Raw genomic sequence first — 23,056 nt, forward strand, 5'->3', positions numbered from 1 at the left:
CCTTGATATTTCATTGAAGAGGAGGAACGCTAAACCCCCGCATAACACATTGTGTTGATTGCTAGGATTGAGGAAGAATGCGAAATCATTTTTGTTTTTCGTAGGTAAACCATACCTTGCTTGGATTTGGAAAGCATCAAGGAAATTGTGGCTAATATCAAACTTTGTAGCAGATAAAACCGCTGATACGTTGAGCCACAGCCTTCAAAGGCTGTTGTTGTATAATGAATCAATGCAAAGTCGAAAGAAAGGCACTCGTCCTATTCTGACACGATAATGATAAACTTTCATCCAAGCATGCCCTTGCTTTGGAAAGAGAAAAAGAACGGACTAGCTTTTTCCCCCGTGGAATTGGCGACATAAACGCCCTTTACCATAGGCGATCCCCTCAACCTATGCAAAATGGTATTGGGTTAAAAAAGCAGATCATGCCAATGGTAAATGTGGGCCTTGGCACGCCCATATGCAAGCCACTCTCTTCACTATCTCTAATGCGGATGGACAGAAAGAGGATGGTGGTGCAAAATGGTAGAGAGGAAGGGAAGAATCGGCACCGTCTTTATCTTCCTCCCTTTTCCAATGCCTCTAAAGAGAGTTGAGATCAAAGTTTCGGAAGGTTTAAGTGGTAATGCTCGCATCGACTTTCGTCTGTTTCCGAAAGTTTGGAGGTCCGTAATCGCAATCGTGCATTCAAACCCCTCGTTTACCCCGTCGCTCCACCTCCCATTGATCTTTTCTTTTATTGTATTTGTTTGTTTGTGAGAATTTGACCTTGCTCGCATATTAATCCATGCACATTCTTCATGCCACTCGATCCATCCCTCCGCCAGTTTTCCATGTTACCATGTTTTTTTCCCAGGTCTCGACTAATGAATAGTTTTCTATTTTCTGCTCTGTGCGTACGAGTATGCTGTTTGTGTCTCCATCGCTCCCATTAATCTCTCTCTCCTTTCGGGAATTCACTCCTCTCGCGAGGCATGGTTCGTGTTGTTGGGTTCGACTCCGGATTAAATAAAAGTATAAAATTGTAGAAGGGACGGACGGACGTAGAGTGATGTAGTACTAGGACCGTCATTTTGAGTTTTTGGGGAGGATAGTTCGTGTGGGAAGACGAAGGAGCTATCATCCAGATTCTCTGGGTAGGCATATCATGTTAATCCATTTGGAGTAAGAGCACTTTTGGCGAGAATTATCTGTGTAATAATTGGTAGATAGTGATGTAGTGATGATCGATGTGTACTGACTGACATGTCAAAAAGCATCACCGCCAGTTTGCATTTCGCAAAATTGTAAAAAAATTCCAATACTCCATTCCATCAACTTACCCAGCTCAAATTCCATCAAGATTCACTCGAACTCTACCCTTTGATCACTTGCTCTTTCCTTCCTTCTTGATTAATAATAATAAGAAGGCTTTGGATTTGACGACCTAGGTACACACTCACCTCGCCCTCGAGAGACTTCGGATTAGGTAAGGACCGTAAGGTTTTGGTGGGAAAATTGAATTTTGGCCTGAGAAATTAGGAATCAACAAAAAAGACGAGGATCACCATCAAACCAAAATTGGGGACCATTGCAGCAGTATTGTACTCCACTTGGTGCTTTACAAAGTACTTGCAATTCGTACAGAGTATATTGTACTTCTTGCCCTTTTTCCACAAATTGCTACTCAATCTGCCTACCTTCCGAATACCCGTTTTATTCAAGGCCTGCTTTCCACGCAACAGTCCAGTTCTGATATTACCCAAAGCCAATCTTATTCGGCTTTTCACTTCCTGCCTGTTGACGCACACCACACTTGGCGTACAAAGATCCTCGTCCGACTCCATACGACCCCATTCATCCTTCCCATTACATACATACACTTGACGAGGGCAGCGCGCAATGTTCCGATAGTATTGATATCATTGGGATAGAGGTCATCGCCAGGTCGATCATTCGCGCCTAGGATTCATGAACCTGTGCAGACCAGGGCTTCACAGAGTCTCTACCACGTAAGGATACACAGTGCGCTCGAGAAGCCTTGTTTCTACATTCGTAGAGGCCATGCAGGCAATACCAGAACCTTTATCTGCAAGCTCGCCGCCGTTCATTCTCAATTCAGACATGTCGGGAGCGGAGTCTGATCCCGATTTTGAATTCCTCGACAATTCGCATTTGCCATTTGAGGCAACCTATAATCCGAACAACCTCTTCGAGGAATTCTCACACGACTCACCCCCATACTACTCAGCATATGCAACGCCGAGTGTTGCCGGCCACAAAAGTCCCGAGCAGCCTTCCTTCATTAACACGGCTGTACTGGAGGCGCCCTTATCAGCCCCATCGACAGCCTCGCCGGCCGGATCGTCCCAGAGCTCTACCTCTGATTCGATGGAATACAATAGAAAATCCAGTTCCGATTCGTCCGGGTCTGCTCTGCACTCAGGGACCGCGATGATAGGTGACGATATTGATATGGGAGATTGGAAAGGCGACGATGTGGTCAAAGGGGAGAGTATGTCGAGTTATGGTGACTATGCCGGAAATGGGACCATTAATCCTTCAGCAATGGTTAATAATTTTGGGTTCAATGACAAGACCATGGAGAATGATTTTGACTTTGACAGTGCGTCGAGTAGTCCAAGTCCTTTTGCTATAACAATGGATATGGAATCACCAGAAATGCCGACTATAAAGCACGACACCCCTCGGAAGATAATATCACCAATGGGTAGGAAGAAATTCAGGAATCATAACAAATCAAACTCTGTAAGTCAATCATCACTCATTGCCATTTCATATATACAGATGTACTAACACATATACCAATGGCAGCAACATTCGGTAGCTCACTCTACGAACGGATACCATATCGGTTCGAGGGAAACGTCACCCTTGTCTGTAGCGTCGACAAGTCAGGTGTCGTCCCCTGCACATCATATGTTCACTAACTCACCCTCTCCCAATGTTGGGCTTGAATTTATGCCTGGGACGATGCCTAACGCGGCTCATGGCCTTCCACCATGGACAAATAGCATGGAAATACCTCCCAATATCATGAGAGCCCAAGCGCACTTTAATCCCCTATCGTTTCAAAACACACCACAAGTCAAGGGCCGCCAGATTCCGGGCGCGCCATATACGAAGCCGATTCTGACCATACACCCCACACCATTGAAATCACGAGTTGAGACTCAAATTCCCATCAAAATGACACTTTTCCCTGTCCCTCAAGGTGTTACCAAGCTTCACTTGCCAACTCAAACGATCTCCAAACCTAAACTTCTCGTTAAACCTCCACCGGAACGCTCACCCGACACCTTGGAGCTCTATACGATGTTGGTCTGCTCTAGTGCAATGGAGAACCCGGACATTCTTCGAAAAGCTTTAGAAAGAGCAGCAGCACCTGATGTCTCAACAAGTCAGTCTTCGGATAGTGGATCTGATGAAGAGGATGACAAAAAACCACTGAACGGAGGCGAGGTGCTGATATGTAGCGGTTGCATCACGCGCGAGAGAAAACGCGCCGCCAGAAAGAAGGTAAAGAAGGTCGAAGAAGAAGAATCATGGCACAAAGACGAGGCTAAGCGAGTCATCGTGTTTAACACCCATGAAGTCAAGGATTGGCAATCACCAACAAGCCAACCCCCCTCGGAAGCTACTGGGGACAGACCTGAACCTATGGTGCCTGATGGTGCTCTGCAAGTTGATGCCCCCATGCGAATCGCATGTTATTGTAGACACCAAAATGAGAAGATCGGGTTTCGGGTAATCTTTACTATCAAGGACTATCAAGATCGCCTGATTGCACAAGCAATCACCTCTTCAATCATGATTACAGATGATCATAAGACGCATAACTTATTACCTATTTCTGGACAGGCATCTGGTGCGCCCGACGGACAGATGTATCCAGGTTCGACTTCATATTCGAATGAAAGAAGCTACGATATGGCGTCTGGTGCCGTTCCTGGCATGGCTCCTTTTCGTGTATCGCCATCCGCCCCGGATCTTCAAAGCCTACCACAAAATTTCATGCCGTATCCACAGCCAATGAGTTATCCACCACCCAACCCGCCTCAAGCAATTTCCACCACAATGGCACCCCGGCATCCATCGCCACAAGCATCACCCTCGACTCCATCCGGCCCTCCACTGTCCAAGAAGCGCAAAGCCAGTGCCTCTGGTAAGGTTCCCACTGGTCTAGCAATGACCAAATTAGAGACAGGGCAACCGGCAATGAGCAATGGTCCTTTTGTTCCGGTCAGCGCCACCACTTCAGCTATACCCTCACCATTCACGCCAAACCTTCCAAATTTCTCATCAAATGAGCAGCCTTTTTGCCCACCTGCTCCGATGCAAAATATCCCAACACATTTCAACACAGGTCCTCCTACTCCGAATGGTAATGATCAGATATTCATTCCTCATGGCCATCGACCTCAACCAACAGAAAATTTGGCCATGCATCAGCTCTTCTCAGCGCCCCCTTCAGCGCATCCTAGTCGTGCCCCCAGTCCGAATGGTATGCGCAATAACGTTCAGATTTATCAGCCGCAGCAACAACAAGCTCATATGCCACAAGCTGTTGTTAATGGAATGTATGGCATGCCTCTGACTTTGAGTCCACAGCGGCCACCCGTGATTCATAAACTAATACCAAACGAAGGACCAAAGGCCGGTGGAATAGAAGTAACCTGTTTGGGTAGTGGATTTTGTCAAGGACTGGAAGTCATGTTCGGTGATGCTAAAGCAACAACAACAACATTTTGGGGCGAGACCTCTCTAGTATGTCTTTTGCCGCCCTCTGCCATCGCGGGAACTGTACCTGTCACGTTCAAACACCAGCATCAGCAGAGACAGCAATATCCAACACCACCAATGCCAAAGCAAACTGCGTTTTTCAAATATGTAGATGATGACGAACAGCAGATCATTAGAACAGCGTTGGCTGTATTGGGTCACAAGATGACAGGCAAAATGGAAGACGTGCGGGATCTTGCAAGAAGAATTGTGGATGGTCCTTGGGGAGCACCATCAGGCCAATCTCCGCCTAGCGGGGGTGGATCCTCACAGCACGGTGGTGGATTTAATGCGGCAAGCTTTGGTGTCAATGTTGAAGCAACGCTATTGAGATGTCTCGATCTTATCGATCTTGATGACAGTCCGACCAAACCGCGTTTCAACCTGCGCAGAACTTCTGGGCAAACAATGCTTCATCTTGCTTGTTCCTTAGGACTGCATCGCTTCGTTGCCGCTTTGTTGGCACGAAACGTGAATTGTGAACCACGAGATAAAGGTGGATTTACTCCCATGCATTTTGCTGCTCTTCATAACCATCCGCAAATCGTTCGACGCCTCATCCTTAGTGGTGCCGATCCGTTGATCAGAAGTCTCCAAGGTTATGCTCCGGCAGATATGACATCTTCTGAGGAAGTCCATCGTGCCGTTCGCAGAGTAGAACATCATTCAAGAACACGAAGTGGCTCTTCACTAAAGAGCAGAACAAGCAGCGCGACATCATTAAGATCGTTGTGGCAACCACCAACTGCAGAGATACCGAATGAAAGCGGCATCAGTGACAGTGACGATGAGGATGACAATGAATACGAGGACGAGGATGCTGATGTTGATACTGCTGATGGGACATTCCTGATGCGACGCAGGCAATCTAGGGGATCAACTTCAAATATCTTGAATGAGACTATCGAGATAACTCAACCCCCTATCTTGGAACTACCCGAAGTCGAAGCAGACGAAGCAATGGCCTCCCCAACAATGGCCATGACTGCATTCAGAGATCAGATGTTCGCACAATTTACACAATTCACCGCTCAGATGCAGCACCTTCAGCAAACCTTCCACAACAACATGCATCTCGGCCTTCCAAACCTTCCTCAGATGCCACAAATGCCTACACTCGCAAACCTTCCAGATTATCAAGCTTATTTACCAAGTCCCATGGCCCGTCGTATCGGCAGCCGTCCAGAAAGCCCCAATCATCAAAATGGTGGCAAGGAACAAGGCAACAAATGGTGGGATCTTTTCTCTGGTAATGCAGCTGCAGCACCGCCTGCCTACGAAGATATATTCCCACAAAATGACATGGACGTGAAACGAGCTTCTGCAGAACAAGCAGTCGCAGATACCATTGCTGACAGCAAATGTACTCAAATCTTTGATCAAATAGAAATGCAAGTTGGAACAACCACATCTGTGGCACGTGCAGAAAGTTCAACAACTGCTATGCAAAGAAAGCCAATGCCTATGGGAACCCTTCGAATTGGCGGGAAGGAGATAGTTACCGTGGAGCAACAGAACCAGATACAATTATTACGCCAGGAGAAATTGAAGAGGGTCAGGAGTGACAGGAAGTTATTCCTTATCTGGGTATGTTCTCATTTTTGTTCTGTGTTTCGATTCCCATCTCCCAGCAGCCTCACTCTTTCACTTGACACAAATCGAAGCTAACGAAACTCCACAGATTCCTCTCCTTCTCGTAATGATGCTCGCCACATTTCACACTCGCATCGCTACCGTTTGGTCCCATGCATCTTATATTTTCAATTCTCTTACAAATCGAAACGAAGATCACGGACGTGTTATGGAAGTTTTATAATCCCTTACAAAAACTACAACATTTTCCACGATCATCCATGCTAGCCTTTTTATTACGATTTTTTATTTTTCTCATTCATCTTACGTTGCGTCGGTTACCCCTCGATCGCCTTCACACTAGAAATGGCGGCCAATCTATGCTTTGTTTATTATGCGTTTTAGCGTTCATGATGATTTGATGGGTTGCAATGGAATGGATTTCGACGGTGGTGCTGGTGCTGATGGTTGGTTGGTTGGGGTTGGGGCTCGTTGGTTCCTGGGCTTTACCTGTACAGGATAGTTATAGGAAGGATGGATTGGAGGATGGAATGGGAAATATGATATGATGGGTGGGAGGAAGTCTCAATTGTCAATTTAGCGGACATTTTTGGAAAGCGAGCACGTGAGCAAGCGTTACCATGCACTGACAGCATCACATCACACAGCGGAATCTTTTTTTCATATTATCATTCGGTATTTGTTTTCCTGGAATAGCCTAGGTATTAATGTACAGATGGATGAAGAGAAATTCGATATTTGAATCGAATCGAATTAGGTAGCTAGTTAAGTAGGTAGTTGGAAGAGATAGATCGTGATGCAAATCATAATTGCACCACATACACACCCCTCTATTCTATCCATCTGAAATGAATATGACACTGAAATCGAATGGACAATAAATTCCTTCTGAAAAGAAAAATTGCCAGGTATTCCATCCCATCCCATCCCATTCCTTTCCTTGCCTTCCCTCCCCTTTCCAACCCAACCTTCCATCCCCCCTTTCCTCGAATTAGTCGCCTGTGAAGTTCATATGCATCAAAATGCCCAATGAAAAACAAAAAATGCTCGCTCAAATCGCCCAGTCGCTTTTGACTATCGTGCTATGCTATGTAAATGCAATGAAGCCCTCGCAAATGGGCAAAATTAGACAGACGCCTTTGTCATTCGTAAAATTCATAAAGAGAGTCAGGAAATGTAAACAAAAGAAACTTAAAGAAAAAGGGAAAAAATTATTAGGGGTAGGTACTGCCGTTAAAAAGCGCAAAGAACGTCGTGAATTTCGTAGTAGATTAATACAATATCCAATCATCATGTCTGTCGTAAACTCGTAACACATTCGGGTGATGTCAAATTGGTGGTCTTGCTCGGGGTATATTCCTCGTGGGGTTTTATATGTAGGTCGTTTGTTGTGTGTGCTGTTATGTATGGTGGTTATAGTTGAGGATGAGAGGATTGACTAGAAGATTTCGAGGTCATCGGGCCAGTCTCCAGGTTCTTGGCTTGGTTGTGTGTGTTTTGGTCGGGTCTCGTTTGTGTTGAGCATCTCGCCACTAGGAAGTCGGACATTTTGAGGGATTCTGGGTACAGGAGGGACTCCGTAGAAAGTGCGTGGTAGAATGTTTTCTTGGTCAGCACTATCAACCTTAGGTTCGGATTGTGAAGATGGAGCTCTTTTCGTTCTAGTATAGCTGAGAGAATCACCATCAGTATTGTCAGGAGGTGAATCTTTGGGAATCTTGAGTTTTACAAGTATGCTTCTGGGTCTCTCGGTGCCACGGCCAGGAAGAGGTTGTCGGGCTGTTGGCTTATGTGCACCATCAGAAACGACTCTCTTTTCGGGAGAAGATGGCCCAGTGTAAGGACTCTTCTCATTGATAAATTTGCGATTTCGGCTACTTCTGACTTTCTTAAGAGGTTTGACATCAAGATCTGGACCAGATTCGAAATCAGATTCAGATTCGGGTGTAGGTCTAAAAGCTCCGTCTTTCTCGGCGCTCTTCTTCTTCACTGCGCGAGGTTGGTCGGCCTTTGCTTCGAAAGAATGCCCTTCAATAAATGCTTGCTGTGAAAGAATACGTGAAGTTGTAGGCTTGACTTCAACGGCCATCTTGGCACCATTGACAGATCTGCCTCTAACAATCGTTTGGGCATTATGGACATCAGACATTTCACTATCAGACTCAGATTCGATGCTAGATAACACGTACTCTGATCCCTCCTCCGGTGCTGTGATAGGAGGCTGACTTGCTTGTACAGGACGTATCTCGCTCATCTTGAACAAATCAGTCGGGCGGGTCGAAATATGATCCATGCTGTCTTGCGTAGTAATTGCTGTTCCAATGTTGTAGAAATTCTCGTTATCATTGAAATCCGCTCTAGGATTAACGTAACCGCTCAATATTCTCTCGGATGGAAGGGTTGCCAAAGCACCGGGTACGAAACGTGCTCTACCAAATCGGTCAGATGAAGGAGGGTGCGATTGCGATGGCTGTTGCTGGTATGACTGCTGATACGATCGCTGTTGTTGGAAATCAGGAGGTTGGTAGATGTGCTCATCAGGAAGTGGTTCTGCGAAAGTATCCGTCAATTGGCGACGAGCTTCTTCGAGCTTTGTCTCCAAATCACTGACACGCTTGACCAATTTCTGTTGTCTTTGAAACTCCTTTCTTGACGGAACCTTTCTTACAGATCGAGGATCTTCTGGAAAGGCAGGTCGCGACAGCCACTCTCTACTCGTCATATTTCTAAGGTTCGACATCGATGGTGTCTTTCGGTGGAAAATACTTCGAGGAGTCGAAGCATCAACAGGGGCAGATATCTTAGAGCCGGGGCTGTCGATATAAAAGTCTTGAGTACTGGCATTGAGTCTACTCTGCCTCTTATCTCCCAAGGGCAAATTGTCTCGGGAATGGTATTTGTCGTTCAACTCGACTCCAGAATCATGCTTGATTCGTGGCGTTTGATCCATAGAATGTCTGACAGCATCAAAGCCTGGCTGCTGAAAGATTGCACGTTTTCGAAAGTAATTGTCTGTCTTCAATTCGTGGTACATCTTTTCTGCCTTCTCCCTTTGTTCTCGTATCGCTCGTTGTTGAGGTGTTTCCTCCGGAACTTTTTGCGCCTTTGAGAATATCTTCCAGTTGGATGGTTTGATTGACGCTGCAATCTTACTACCGAATCGGAATATGGTTGATTGTCGAGAAGTATCGGAGTTACCTGCGAGCGAGGATTCTGCACCCATGGATACGTTTGAATGTAGCATAAATCCACGAGGCTTTGCCATCTTTCTACCTGGAGTCGTCTGGCCATTATTTCCCATAAGCTCGTCCTCAATGTATCGCTCACGAAGCTCCTCTTCATGGTAAAGGTATGGTGTCGGCGGGAGTTTACTGACTTTATCGTTCATACTACCTTCCAGAAATCTCGAGGGACGAGATCTCTGGAGAGAAGGTCGACTAGGTTGGGGAGATGCGGTAGATCTTCGACTTCTTTGACTTGTTCGACTTTGAGCGCGTGAAGAGACTCGAGACGGAGGGACAACTGCCTCCTCTGGGACAGGCGCCGACGGTAAAGGCCAATTTTCAGAGCGGTGACGCTTCTCATCCGGATACTCCTCATCGTTATCGAAAGCAGGCCTCAAAAAACATCCACCTTCGCCATCATTTCCTAGAATTGTCGGTCGGGCATTGCGATTACTGTACAATCTCTTCGAACCTTTCGAATCCGGTCTCGAGTCAATAGAATGCGTAGCGTCATCGAACGGACTCTCGCCCATGGGATGATCCATTGACTGGCGGCGAGGAGTCTGACAAATGAGAATGTTAGTGACTGTTATACCTCGACCATTTTCTTATGATTTTCCTCGGGACTCGGAAAGGTGCATGTAATCAATTGAGTTTGAAATATGGATCTGGGGTTCTTGTTGAAGACTAACCTTGTAACTCGCCATTGCCAATCCTCAAGTACGGATATTTAACACGGTGACATTGACGCGCTCAAATGAAGGTGATTGCTTGTCGAACTCTACGCAGGAAGAGAGAGCGAGAGAGGAGACGGCGGAGGACGAGGACGAGGACGAGGACGAAAAGGGTCGCGAAGAAGAAAGAAGATCGAAAACGAGAGCTGAAATTGAGAGGGGAAAATAAAGGTGATCAATATGATTTGAATATGCACCTCTATTTCCAGATAGCTTGAATAGCGTATCAGAATGTCTTACAAGTCTTCCCAATCCTCGAAGGATTTCGCGCATTAATTGGAATTTGATTCGCAGTGTTTCCTTTTTCTTGTTGATATCAACGTGCAGGTTGCATACGAAAAACGGGGAGTTATAAAATTAGTCTCACCGCTGCATGAACACGCAGGAAACACGTTGTTGAGTTGAGTCAAGAAGGGGAAGGTCGAGTGCAAGTTCGAGTTTTGACTCTCCTTTGAGTAGAAAGTAAACAAAAAAAGTGAGTGGCTAAGGTTAAGCTTAGGAGGTTCCTGTAACCTAGTAACCTAGGCAATTTACTAGTATGTCAATAAACCGAAGAACCGTTGCCAAGACATTAGTTTATACACAGTTACATATGGGGATGTATACGCGGTCGATCCCAGCCATTCAATTCTACGCGCGTGGAGTTATACATTGATGGATGCAAGAGGTAGGGCGCATTTAAGGATTTCTTCACCTGTTTTATTCACTCATCATTGTACGGATTGTACTGCTGGTGTTAGCTGTTAGATGTTAGCTCTTATTAGCCGTTAGATGTTAGCTGTTAGCTCTTATTAGCTCTTAGCTCTTAGCTCTTAGCTATTAGCTATTCGTTCGCTAGCTGTGTGTTGTTACCGTTACCTTCAAGCTGCCATCTACATTTCACCTGTCAATCATTAACTTTGAACTATTTTAGCTACTCTCTTACGGTCAAAGACGTGCAAACACCGTATCAATACTGTCATGGATGTGTTACATAAATACACATTATTAGTCTCTAAGAATACATCCAAATCTAACCCTAATAGCTCATACCCACCACCAAATAACCGTCTTCCACGTTGTCAATCTCCTCGATGATCTCATGCAGGCCATTGTTTATATGCCTAAGTGTGCATGTCGAGCATTAGTTCATTAGTAGTCGTACTATATACATTGTACCTGCATCGTATCTACAGTAACGGCTTCAGCCCTGAAATCCATGGGGCCAGCTCATCTGTGCTTAAATGAGTAGATAATTATGACATATATTCACAGATTATAGAATAGTTGTCCATATTTACTCTAATGTTCATTCTGTAAAGTTCTCCAATTTTAATCTTTTCATTTCATATAGGTAGGTAGGTAGGTTGGTAGGTAGGTACTAGGTAGGTAGGTATTCAACTCTATGCAATCCCATCCCATTCCATTCCATTTCGTTCCATCCATCTCATTCGGGAAAGGGGTCTACTTCTCTCATCTCCGTTTTCAAGTCCATAAATTACAGGATTTCTTTCTCGGCCCGCTACCCCTCATCCCATTCATCCATTGCAAATTTCCCACATGTGCTCAATATACCAACAAAAGAAATACAACGGTATCAGAAAGTCAATGCTTCCCACCATCTAGATATCATAAGGAGAAGTGCCATGTATGCTTTTCCAGAAGCGTGCGAAAATACGTGTAAACAACACCATCGCGAATCGTATAGAAAAAGAATTGTAAAAAGTTGGAGGTATATATATACCCATCAAATTGGTATCGTAAAAATCAGCTTCAGAATCGTATATTTAAAAATTGGTGTAGAAAAAGTTCAAAGGCGTGCAGAGAAAAAGTCAATCCGACGCCTTTTCTATAAAAATCGTGACTGACGCTGTTGCTGAAGACTTTTTGAGCTTGGTGCAGTTTAGTTGAGACCGGGAGCGGGTTTCTGGTGAATGTTGCCATCGGCTCGTCTATAAGTCATTTGCCATCTGGATCTTTCTTCCTCTTCGTCTTCTGCAGAAATAGCACTTGGTCGTCTACCATTGAATAATGATTCAGTAGGAGTACTGAAAACATCATTGTAGCTTCTCTTATTAGTCGACTTTGATGGCTCCGCCTCGATGGGAGCATATTGACTGTAAGACCCAGATCTCTCCAACTTGTTGTAGTTGTGGCTTGATATTGGCGCTGAGTTTTGCGTCCCACGTGAAATAGTCGTTACCGAAGCAAGAGGAGACATGGCTGTAGGCTGATCGCCTCTCAGTGGTGCGAGAGCGACAGAATCCTGATAGCTAGTTGAGTATGCAGAAGGAGGATTGCGGCTATAAGGAGCCTCCATTGATTGTTGATTATAAGCTGGGTTCTGAACAGCAGGGGCGATTGGTTGAGGGCCTTGGGGTGCAGCAGGGATCTGATATCCAAAGGACATTCTTCGGTAGTCTGGTTCATACGATTGCTGGTGAGGAGGGTTTGTGGAAGGACGAAATTGGCTATATGAAGATCGCCTCTCATCGAATCTAGTAGGTGCAGGAGGTGGACCTTGAGGAGGTTGCTGACGAAATTGTGTCGATGGGCCTTGATTAGGATGAGTAGCTGGCACTGGCTGTGGATAGGATGAGGGTGGAGGCGGTGGTGGATGTGGAGGTTGGATACTCGGAGCAGCGGCGTAGCCAGGTCCATTCGGTATCCAGCCAAGGTGGTTACCACCAGGAAGAGAGGCGTTGGGTGTCGATGGAGAAATTGAAGGCGTACGAAATGGGGTAGTTACAATAGGCGAATGATATGGTGAGATTTCTCCTGATCCACGCCTCTGTTGTGGATCCTCATGAACGCTTGCACTCAGAGCTCTTTGCCTCGCAGCTTGGATAGCGTAATCGAATGGTGGAGATGTAGCTCTTCCTTGCTGATATTCATCCTCTTTTTCACCAAAGTCCCCTCCAGGCTTTGTGTCTCTTCTTCTCATCCTCACGTCACGTCTAATACGAACACGGCAACCTTGTTCCGCTACAGTTCTGCTCAAATCAGTGCTTTCGGAAAGACCAGGGAATTTCTTTGCACTGTATACAGTGAATTGATCAGATTTGAGTTCCATGCGCCAATCAAAAGACGATTCGGCAGCGGCTGCAGCGCTCGACATCTTTCGCATACTTGGATCGTTCGAAGGTTCGATGTCGGTATCCTTCTCCTCTTTTGTTTCCTCGTAGAGATTGAAGCTCAATTTGTATTGGCCCTCGTGTCGAACAGATAAATCGGGGAAAATGAAATATCCAGCTTCATTGGGTCTGTCCAAGTAGGCCATTCCAGACACTGGCATGCCCGTCAAAACGGGTGCTTGAGGGGCCGAAGTTTGTACACGACCTTGAGCAATATTCCGAGCTACCTCCAAAGTTGCGAAGAGGAAGAAGTTTGCATTGTAGTGGAATGTTATCTCCTTTTCTTGTCGAGGATCGGTTTCATCGTAAATGCGAAGTTGCACGACGGGAGGAGGGTCGACTGGACGTCGATCGGCGGATGCTAAGAACGGTATCAGTCTCCGCAACAATTATTTGGCCCCTTCACTGAAAGAAAGCCCAACATACATTTTGCTCCCGAGCCACATGCTCTCGCACGCTCAGGTTGTTGAATCACGGTCAACGTATATTTCAGTTTCCTCCCTCCTTTGGTCGTCCTCGTAATTATTTCAGGCATGCTTTTGGGACCTATAGACGCAGCCATATTGGAGTCCACACTCCCTCTAAAATGATTTGAAGCGATAGAGATGTTTCGTTCAGCCATTGGTGCCGACTTTCAACAAAATTACAATATATGCTATATTCCCGTCGTTAGCCTTGAGCCATTAAGCTTCCAGTGACCGGGAAGTTAATTCTTGGTCCCGACACCCAGTTTAATGGGTACATTATCGGAAGGTTAACGTAAGGAAGCGACCATGCGTTATCGAGTCAGATGCGTACCTAGATATGTATGTTTCAAACTTCTGCTATATTTCCGAGGCTGGAATTAATCGTGAGGAATGCTGTAGCTTCAGAAGTTACCAGACGAAAGAATGAATTGTTTTTCTCAAATGCTTTCTCTTTGGAAGGGATGTTGAGATCGGAATGGCCGTGTTGATGGTTGGCTACCATTCAACATAAGCTAGAAAGCTTAGGAACGCTTAGGTTGGTAGGATGGTGAGGATGGTAATCTGCCAATGTTCCCGATGGAATATCACTGGAGTATCTTCCCGATGCTTCGAAGCGGAGTGTGGGTGTAATAATCAATAAGGAGATCGACAAAGATGTTCTGTATTTTCTGACTGCCTCTTCTCAATCACTTCAAGCCATTCATTCCCTATGGAGTCGTCGACGAGTGAGTGATGTCGAGTGAAGTCGAGTTGGTGTCAAGTTTTCGAGGAGGAAGAAGAGATACAACAGTCGAGAATTAACTATCTATCTTCTGCACGACCAAGATAATAGTCAGGAATTGCTGGGTAATCCCAATCACAATCCTAGCCAGTTCGAGTTCCACTTCCAGTTCCAGTCGCTATTATTCCCGGTCCACAAGCAGGGCCCATTAATCAATCGAAAGGGAGGAGAAAAGCTGTGCCCTGTTGCTTGTACGATCCCCAGGAAATTTAGTTCATTTGCTAGCACCAGAGACCAATCCAAAGGGCCCGAGTGTATTCCAGTCTGCCACTACCAGAGCATTGAGGGAGTGAGGGTCGTGATCTTGCTTGCCCGCTTTTGGCGTGGTAATGTAATGCAACACACTCTCACGGGGGCAGTCAGTATCACACACAGCACTATATTATATGTAGCACTATCCAAATGAAGGTTCCAAAGGTTGTGTTCAGCAGAGTGGAAAGGCTGGATCGGAAAATGACTGGATGACAAACTACCAATGGCGCACATATCGATACATCCTCCCTCCCTCCGTGCTCTGTCTCTACAAATACATACATGCACCCTTCAACTCCATCTCAATGTTACAGCTTACAACTTCCCTGGGTACCTATTTCACCAATCCAGGGAACAGGAAAATGACTGGAATTCGACCAAGCATGCATTTGACAGGGGACGTGACAGGCTGGACAGGCTGGACAGGCTGGATGACAGGGCTTAAGTCGTTTGGGCTCCCCAATGCTCATTCCGTTACCCAGCCCGAAGGTAGTTCGCGCCAAAAGTTTCTCATCTTCCCTGGCACGCCTGGCCGTCCGTACATTCTTTCCTCTGCAATGCGACGTACACCATACTACCATGCCCGTGAATCAAAAGCAGTATTGAAAGACATTGCTATATAAAAAGAGCATGTGCACCTTTCCCTCGTTCTGAAAATACGAATGCAAAGTCATTCATTCCGTCTTTCTTGCATTGGTATCGTTCTATCGTTCGTATCTTCAACCGTCAACCCAATTTTCGTATCTTTGGGTATGAAACTTCCTGTCTTTCCAAAATCTCCTTCCTTTTTCGCCCACTCCAGCATTTTGTTGTCTCAGCCGAGATCGATGTTCATTGGTTTGATGATGCGAGTAGCGTAGATTTGGTGGTGCGGGTATTTAGATTGACGGCTACACGGCCTGGTCAATGGTCAGCGAATCCACTATGTCAAACCTTGTTAGAAGATAGGAAATCTGGTTGACGGTAATAATAATAACCCCCCCATAATAATTCTAACAATCTCAGCGGCGGATGCTGCATTTGTGGGAACCAAGACCAGGAAAATATTACCCAAAATAAGTTGAGGAGAATGAAGGGGTATCGCATAAGCCGTGCATCAATATCTCGTCTAAACCTCTGCATTTCTTGGGAAACGTTTAAATCTCGAAGCATTTCCGATTAGTTTGCTTCCGGAGTGTCAAACGATTAAGCTTTCATCCAAAGGAAGATAGAGCTCAGCATTCTTTCATTTTCTTTCTACTCTGTAATGGAATACTCGTTGATCATTTGCTGGTTAGCCTCAGTTCGGTGCTGCCATGTTTCGATTGATGGATGACAAGTAGCATGAGCAGATCCTTCAGCTGCTTTATATGAATGCTTTCTGAGTCCAATTGCTCGGTATGTACAGTATTTGCTTCTCTCCAAAGTTTCAATCCAACTCTGTAGAACTCCGTGAGAGATCTTGAGTCATTCATTTGAGAGCCTACTGTTCCTTCCTGGCGCCCCTAGCCCGGGTAAATCCAATAGGACTAAAGTAGGCATCATGCGATTAGCTACGCGGGAGGCTAGTCCTGAAAAGAACTCGCATGCCACGGACATGTACCCCGATCGAGGTATTCAGGAATGCGCGGGACAGAAATCCACAATTCCATGATCAAAAATCCGGAACCTACTTTACTCGAACCGGTATTATTCGTCTCCCTTCCGCTGGCGTCACCAATCTTCTATGCCCCGCCCGGGCAACGATCTCCACGAATCCGACCAAATGAATAAATATTTAAATGACTTGATTGCGACAATTGCGATGATTACCCGTGATGAATCCTTAAATCAATTGGATGTTATGATCACCACTCAGCTTTCCAAGATGTGCATACAAAAGCTCAATCTAATCTGCAAATAATAATGCTTATTATGTGATATAGTCTGCTAGTCTTCCGCAATATCCACTGAATCCGAAGTCCGTCCAAATCAGATTTCACTTAAGAGAGGAGGTTTCGGGTCCTTGAATTCCAGTCGTTTGGTAAATTAGACATGCCGAATCCTGATGCTGATCACCATTGGCCAGCACTTGCAATACCTACCTACGCTTAACTACCTACAGGCTACATAACATCAGGATCACGGAGGGTATCGGCTCTCTAGTTCTCTTACACTTGTATCGTGCCGAAGAAGTCGCGGACAATTAGCAACGAAATGAGTATCTATGCCTGTGTTATCGCGTGCGTGGGGAACAAAAAGTAAAGAAAGTAAAGAGAAACTATTTGATCCATGTTCCATTCCATTGGTCTGGGAAGAAATTAATGGCTTGACCACCAAATGGTCTGAGAAAAAGGAATCTACGGAGTGACTTGGTGTTTCATGGATGAAGGATCTTTCTTAATCCGTAAAGAGTCTAAAGACTAAAGACGGCAAAGAGGTTGGGGTAATACAACCGTTTAAAATCCAAGATTTATTCCCGACAGACATATACCTACTCGAGCTATGTACTTACCATATACACGTACACTTTACCCGATATCGACCCGACTCAAATGTACGGAACAGATTTTTCCATCACATAACATCACATAACATCACAATATCAATTAGCCAATTAACTAATTTCTTACTCTTCATTTCTCGACTCAAAAATAATGCTTGCCAACATGTGCTGTAATATTGGACTTATTGGACTCCTCTCCTTGAAATCCACGCCCCGCTCAGAAGCTGGCATGGCATGGCATGGCATCCTAAATGCCGGCCAACCCATCATCGGAACCTGTCAACGCAGTGCAGAAATTTTCTTTGGGATGTTGGATCACATTCTAGTCCTACCTCGTTACCAAAATAATGCACGTTCACCCCATTGGTTCATATTCTGGAAACCGCAGCAGAGCAGGTAACACGCCACAATGGACCACCCACCATGGTGGTGGGAAACTGTCTCGGGAGCTTTTCTTTTTGTGCAGTGTGCGACAGGCTTGATCCTCCAATAACATCGGGGTGAAAGCGCCTGCTCCGCTTCTGTTGCATGCATACGAGACCGGGGTTCCCAAATATATCTCATAGCAGTCCGTCTCGCCTTTGGACGAACGCCACTCAAATGCATATCACGAGTGGCACAATTATCTCCCTTTGCATTTTGGTGTGGTAGTATCGAGCCAGAAGCTGGCTTTTGTGGGCGCAGTCTGTGCGACTCATCGTCTTTTTGGTCGGCCGGTAAAAGTTTCCAGCATGACCCATTCATTGATCAATATCACAAAACCCTAGTCGCAGATTGCACGGTGGTTCAGATCTAACCAAGATCGCCAACTGCCGTTCTCGTCATTTACCATCATTCATATACTGCTCATCTGATTTGCTTCGCGTGCCCTGGGTCAACTGTATTGTCCACAGGGCTGCATTGTTCTTGCTGGTATTTGGAGGAATCCATGTATCTTATCACCAGACATTATATGTTTAAATCGATTTAATGAATTAATTTCGCCTTGAAAGGTCTATCCCTCGAGGTGAGAATAGCAAATCAAGCTTTCCAAATATCGATATGGCCTGGCGAGAATCAATGATTTGCTGAAACCGCTAAGCGCCTTCCATCTATCTATGGCGGGCTTACCAGCTGCTCAAAATTTCAAGTTGGTAGCCATGGTACATCTTGAGTACTTCCATAAGCGTCACATATCGTACGTTTATAATAAAGTTGGGTTTCACAACATGCATCGACTGTGTCACCAGAAGATGATTGGCATTGGAGCTGAGTTCTTGTTGACACGTTGAACTACCAAAGAACGTGCCGTATCATTTGACTCTTTCATTACTTTTAATTACATCCTTTCCATCTAATCAGCGAAAACAAGCTCTGTCAGATTTTATTCAAGGGAAAACTCGTTTTTTCCATATTCATCATGCCTATTTCCGTCGGACTTGAGAGGAAAGTTTTGATCCCATACTTGTGGATATGCAAAGCAAGTCATTTCCAACCTGCTTTGCTGTATCCACCCGCGCAACTACATCTAAATATTCCACTTGCATATTCATGCTAACCTCAGCTAATCCCCCACTCGTTGAATGCCAGCATTTGAAACCGTCTTGTTAATCACCTCATTCCATGTCCATGTTGGACTTCTGCCCCTATTACTTTAATCACATCAGACCACTTCATTTCTCAGTAAGTCAGATACCTGTTTGGCGAAGATTTGAAAGTTAAGATCTTCGAAATTCAATACTGAGAATCGTCATCCGAACTGGAAAATATGTCATATCAATCTCGGCCACAGTATTTCGGGAAATTTTGGAGCAGCCACCCGTTGGTTTTCAGGCTCGGTGCGTGTGGTCAGGAACCACACGGGTAGTCGCTGCTGATACTATGGGCACAACGTGATTGTCACTGACACTTTGGTTGGTGCACGAGTGACCGGATAAGTGAAAGGCAATATTTAGTGTTGTTTTGCCTCTTTCATCATCTAGGAATGGCTAAAACGAGGGTGATCACGATCCTTACCGAGAAGGAGTTACAAAGAAGAGATACTGCAGATATTCCGATGTTTTACTGTTTTGGTTCAACTCGGGTGTCGAAGCCGAACTACTGCTTGTGTTCAGTGTTCTAGGAGGATTAAATCCGAACATTGACGCTGAAATCGATTAGTCTTGATTATAAAAAGCCCGGGGCGAACAACTTCAATGACATGGGTAAGATTCTCATTTTCTTACTGCAAGAAGGTCCTCTACAAGTTGAATACTGTCAATTGCTAATGACGTTCTCAAGAATGGTTACAATGTCATAATAGCAAGTAAGTTGAGATGATTAGCCACTACATACTTCAGAAGATTCATTGACGGAGTCTTCTCTAAGCCAAAAGATTGGTATTATATTTATAACGCTATGGATTCCCCGCCGTGAACCGTGAAACTCCTTTGCCTTCATTATTAGATACAATCATTCCTCATTTCTTGCCTCAAGCAAGTTACTACAGCAATGTTCTCATTCAGCTTTCACCGCCATCCATTTCTCTCTTCATTGCCTGCCTGACCATATCTCCACAAAGTTTTGCCGTCGGATTCGCACTCACTGCTAGTGCCTTTGCAATCTCATTACCATATCTTCCCCCTGTCATGAAATCTCTTGATGCTGCCTCCTCAAATTCTATCGTCTTCCACTTCGCCTCCCTTCTCCTCTCATCAATGCTCACCCTCGATTCAGTGTCAGAAGAAAGCTGTTTAGCAGACAGATGATATAAAGCACCTCGTTGCGTTAAGGCTTGGGAGAGTGTCTTTGCTGCTTGAGGAGATATCGATGCCCAAGGCGTCTTTGGAGCTAACAGTGAAATTGCTTTATCAAGATCGGATAAGGCGTTGAATGATGCAAGTTTTATGGTAGGCTCAGATGCTTCTGTATCCAATGGCTCGTTTACATCAGTTCCAGATCCTTCGCGAGAGGATCTCTTCACCAACATTAAATCACCATAAATTCGTCGTAATGCTTGTGCTCTATTATTCCTCGCACTGGCATAATTAGGATATTCTTCGATCAAATCGTTCAAGCTCTGAAGGCAAGCGTGATATTGAGATAAGGGCGAGGGTTCAGCAAGAGGTTTCAACCCGGCCATCTGAAGTTCTACATCTTGCATTGAGAGGATAATATCTCGTTCTCGTTGCGCAATTCCTTGATATGTTGAAAGATCGATGATATGCGGGTCTTTGGGAAGCGAATCATCGATAAGGAGGGGATTTGAAGGACCCGACTCAGGATCCTTTATTTTCTCGAGAACTTCGAGGTCGTGTCTGGTAAGTGTTGTCATTTTTGGAAGGAATCTGTATTTGTCTAGGTTGTAGTTTCGAAAGCCTTTTCTAGGTATTCGAAAGAATTTTTAATGATGAAAGCAATCCAAATGTTAAAGATTTAAATTGATCGAGATCATGAATGCAGAGGCATTCGGTATAACCAAAACGTGACTACGGTAGTGTGGTACAGTGAAACAATCGCAATTCCGCGCAATGACTAAGCGAATAAGCGACATTTAAGCCGAACACAGCCGTTTGTAAACCGCGCGGAATGAAGGAGTATCAACCGCACTTGAAACCCTAACAACTTCTAAAAAGCAATCCTAGGCCAAAGGATGGCGATCGGTTCAATTGCTGGACGTTCATTAGTCGGTGATTGTGAAGCTTAGTTGATGGATTATGCGGTCATTCTATGTTTTGGCATGGCTTAGTCCGCCGTATACCGAGACGTATCGTCTTCATAAGAAGAGGAGCTGTTGGCAGTCCCAAGTTCCTCTTCTTCCCAAACATCTTCCTTTGTTAACGAATTTTGACTCTTTTGACAAACTCAACTGCAAGCAAAGTTTGCTTTCGACAAACTATCTTGAGAATCTCCCTATTACTTAAAGGATTGATTGATCGTGTACACTCAAGCCATCTCTGTTCATCAATCTCACCCACCTACATAGAGGAATCCAACTCTATCCATCTACTGTCTCCATAAACTCCCATATCACAACATCACATCATGGCACCTTCCGCCGTCACTCCCCCAATTCTCACTCCCACCTCCCTCACCTTCCCGACATCAACCAATACAAACTCCTCCCTCAGCACCAACACTCCCAATTTCCACGGCTACGACCACATAACCTGGTACGTAGGAAACGCCAAACAAGCCGCCTCGTATTACTGCACACGTCTGGGATTCCAAACCATTGCCTACAAGGGTCTCGAAACCGGTTCGCGCTATATCGCTTCGCATGTCGTTGCGAATGGCAAGATTCGTTTCGTCTTGACTTCGCCTGTGAAGGCATACTCGGGCCTCAAAGATGATGAACCGATTACGGAAAAGGAGAGAGAGTTGTTGAGAGAAATCTATGAACATCTCGAGAAGCATGGGGATGCGGTTAAGGATGTTGCGTTTGAAGTCGATGATGTAGCGAGCGTTTACTATAATGCGGTAGAGCAGGGTGCAGTGGGTGTGCAGAAACCAATCAAGGGAAAAGATGAAGATGGGGATGTTGTGAGTATTTCTATTTTTTTAAACCCCGTTTTTGTGTATCAAGGAAATATATTAATCCATACCCATTCAGACAACCGCCATCATCCGCACTTACGGCGACACAACCCACACCCTCATTTCCCGCAGCAACTACACTGGGGTTTTCCTCCCAGGCTACCGCGCCATCCCCGCCTCCAAACACGACCCCCTCAACGCACTCCTCCCCAGCATCCCCCTCGAAGCCATCGACCACTGCGTCGGCAACCAAGACTGGGGCGCCATGCAATCGGCCTGCGAGTACTACGAAAAATGTCTCTCCTTCCACCGCTTCTGGTCCGTCGACGACTCGCAAATCAGCACCGCCCACTCCGCCCTCAACAGCATCGTCATGGCCTCCCCCAATAACGTCGTCAAGATGCCCATCAACGAGCCCGCCCCCGGTCTGCGCAAGAGCCAGATCGAGGAATACGTCGATTTCTACTCCGGCGCCGGCGTTCAGCACATCGCCCTCCGCACCCCCGATATCATCACCGCGGTCTCGAATCTGCGCGCCCGCGGCGTGGAATTCATCTCCGTCCCCGAAACATACTACGAGACGATGCGAGAACGTCTCTCGGATAAAAACGCGGGGATCAAGTGGGAATTGAAGGAAGATTTTGAGGAGATTAGAAAGTTGAATGTGTTGATTGATTTTGACGAGGGAGGATATTTACTCCAACTTTTCACAAAACCATTGATGGATCGCCCCACGGTCTTTTTGGAGATTATTCAGAGAGAGGGATTCGATGGTTTTGGAGCGGGAAATTTCAAGAGTCTCTTTGAGGCGATTGAGAGGGAGCAGGAGGAGAGAGGAAATTTGTAAAGACTGAGTGTTGAGTGCTGGGGTATGATTGAGAGGTGGTTGTAGATGGGTTAGGATGAGGGTGCGTGGGTATATCTGTTTTAGGGGTCTGGAGTCTGGGATTTTGAGGGCATGATATTGCATGCACCTTATGAATAATGATGATTACTACATAGCATAGCGTCAGCGAAGTGGATGAACGGATTTCGGTGTGCATTTTCGGTTGGGCCCCTCTGAGTAGATAGTTATAGTGGATCCTATAATTTATCTTACATCCATATATATGCATATATTTATTCATTGATATAGATCTGAGTATAGTG

General features: G+C 45.4%; 6 protein-coding genes across 6 annotated transcripts; 3 read left to right on the forward strand and 3 right to left on the reverse strand.

Moving 5' to 3' along the window:
* Window positions 1-1,334: 1,334 nt before the first annotated feature.
* EAE98_007823 (uncharacterized protein) lies at window positions 1,335-6,903 on the forward strand. The gene is made up of 3 exons (XM_038955446.1): window positions 1,335-2,751; window positions 2,818-6,372; window positions 6,467-6,903. The coding sequence occupies exons 1-3, from the start codon at window positions 2,047-2,049 to the stop codon at window positions 6,599-6,601; spliced, it is 4,395 nt and encodes a 1,464-aa protein (XP_038808175.1). The 5' UTR covers window positions 1,335-2,046; the 3' UTR covers window positions 6,602-6,903.
* Window positions 6,904-7,298: 395 nt separating this feature from the next.
* Window positions 7,299-10,658, reverse strand: EAE98_007824 (uncharacterized protein). The gene is made up of 2 exons (XM_038955447.1): window positions 10,295-10,658; window positions 7,299-10,165 (listed from the first exon to the last, which is right to left on the reverse strand). The coding sequence occupies exons 1-2, from the start codon at window positions 10,307-10,309 to the stop codon at window positions 7,817-7,819; spliced, it is 2,364 nt and encodes a 787-aa protein (XP_038808176.1). The 5' UTR covers window positions 10,310-10,658; the 3' UTR covers window positions 7,299-7,816.
* A 972-nt stretch (window positions 10,659-11,630) lies between these two features.
* On the reverse strand, window positions 11,631-15,073 carry EAE98_007825 (uncharacterized protein). The gene is made up of 3 exons (XM_038955448.1): window positions 14,248-15,073; window positions 13,876-14,104; window positions 11,631-13,810 (listed from the first exon to the last, which is right to left on the reverse strand). Exons 2-3 carry the CDS (start codon window positions 14,069-14,071, stop codon window positions 12,219-12,221), a joined length of 1,788 nt encoding a protein of 595 aa, XP_038808177.1. The 5' UTR covers window positions 14,072-14,104; window positions 14,248-15,073; the 3' UTR covers window positions 11,631-12,218.
* Window positions 15,074-15,311: 238 nt separating this feature from the next.
* Window positions 15,312-15,572, forward strand: EAE98_007826 (uncharacterized protein; the record flags this gene model as incomplete). Its single annotated transcript, XM_038955449.1, has 1 exon — window positions 15,312-15,572. The coding sequence occupies one exon, from the start codon at window positions 15,312-15,314 to the stop codon at window positions 15,570-15,572; it is 261 nt and encodes an 86-aa protein (XP_038808178.1).
* Window positions 15,573-19,892: 4,320 nt separating this feature from the next.
* On the reverse strand, window positions 19,893-20,705 carry EAE98_007827 (uncharacterized protein; the record flags this gene model as incomplete). The annotated part of the gene is made up of 1 exon (XM_038955450.1): window positions 19,893-20,705. The coding sequence occupies one exon, from the start codon at window positions 20,703-20,705 to the stop codon at window positions 19,893-19,895; it is 813 nt and encodes a 270-aa protein (XP_038808179.1).
* Window positions 20,706-21,415: 710 nt separating this feature from the next.
* Window positions 21,416-22,754, forward strand: EAE98_007828 (uncharacterized protein; the record flags this gene model as incomplete). Its single annotated transcript, XM_038955451.1, has 2 exons — window positions 21,416-21,913; window positions 21,984-22,754. The coding sequence occupies 2 exons, from the start codon at window positions 21,416-21,418 to the stop codon at window positions 22,752-22,754; spliced, it is 1,269 nt and encodes a 422-aa protein (XP_038808180.1).
* Between the last annotated feature and the right edge of the window lie 302 nt (window positions 22,755-23,056).

The sequence above is a fragment of the Botrytis deweyae genome (genome assembly GCF_014898535.1).
Source record: "Botrytis deweyae strain B1 chromosome Unknown BDEW_019, whole genome shotgun sequence".
In the NCBI taxonomy this organism is placed as follows: Eukaryota; Fungi; Ascomycota; class Leotiomycetes; order Helotiales; family Sclerotiniaceae; genus Botrytis; species Botrytis deweyae.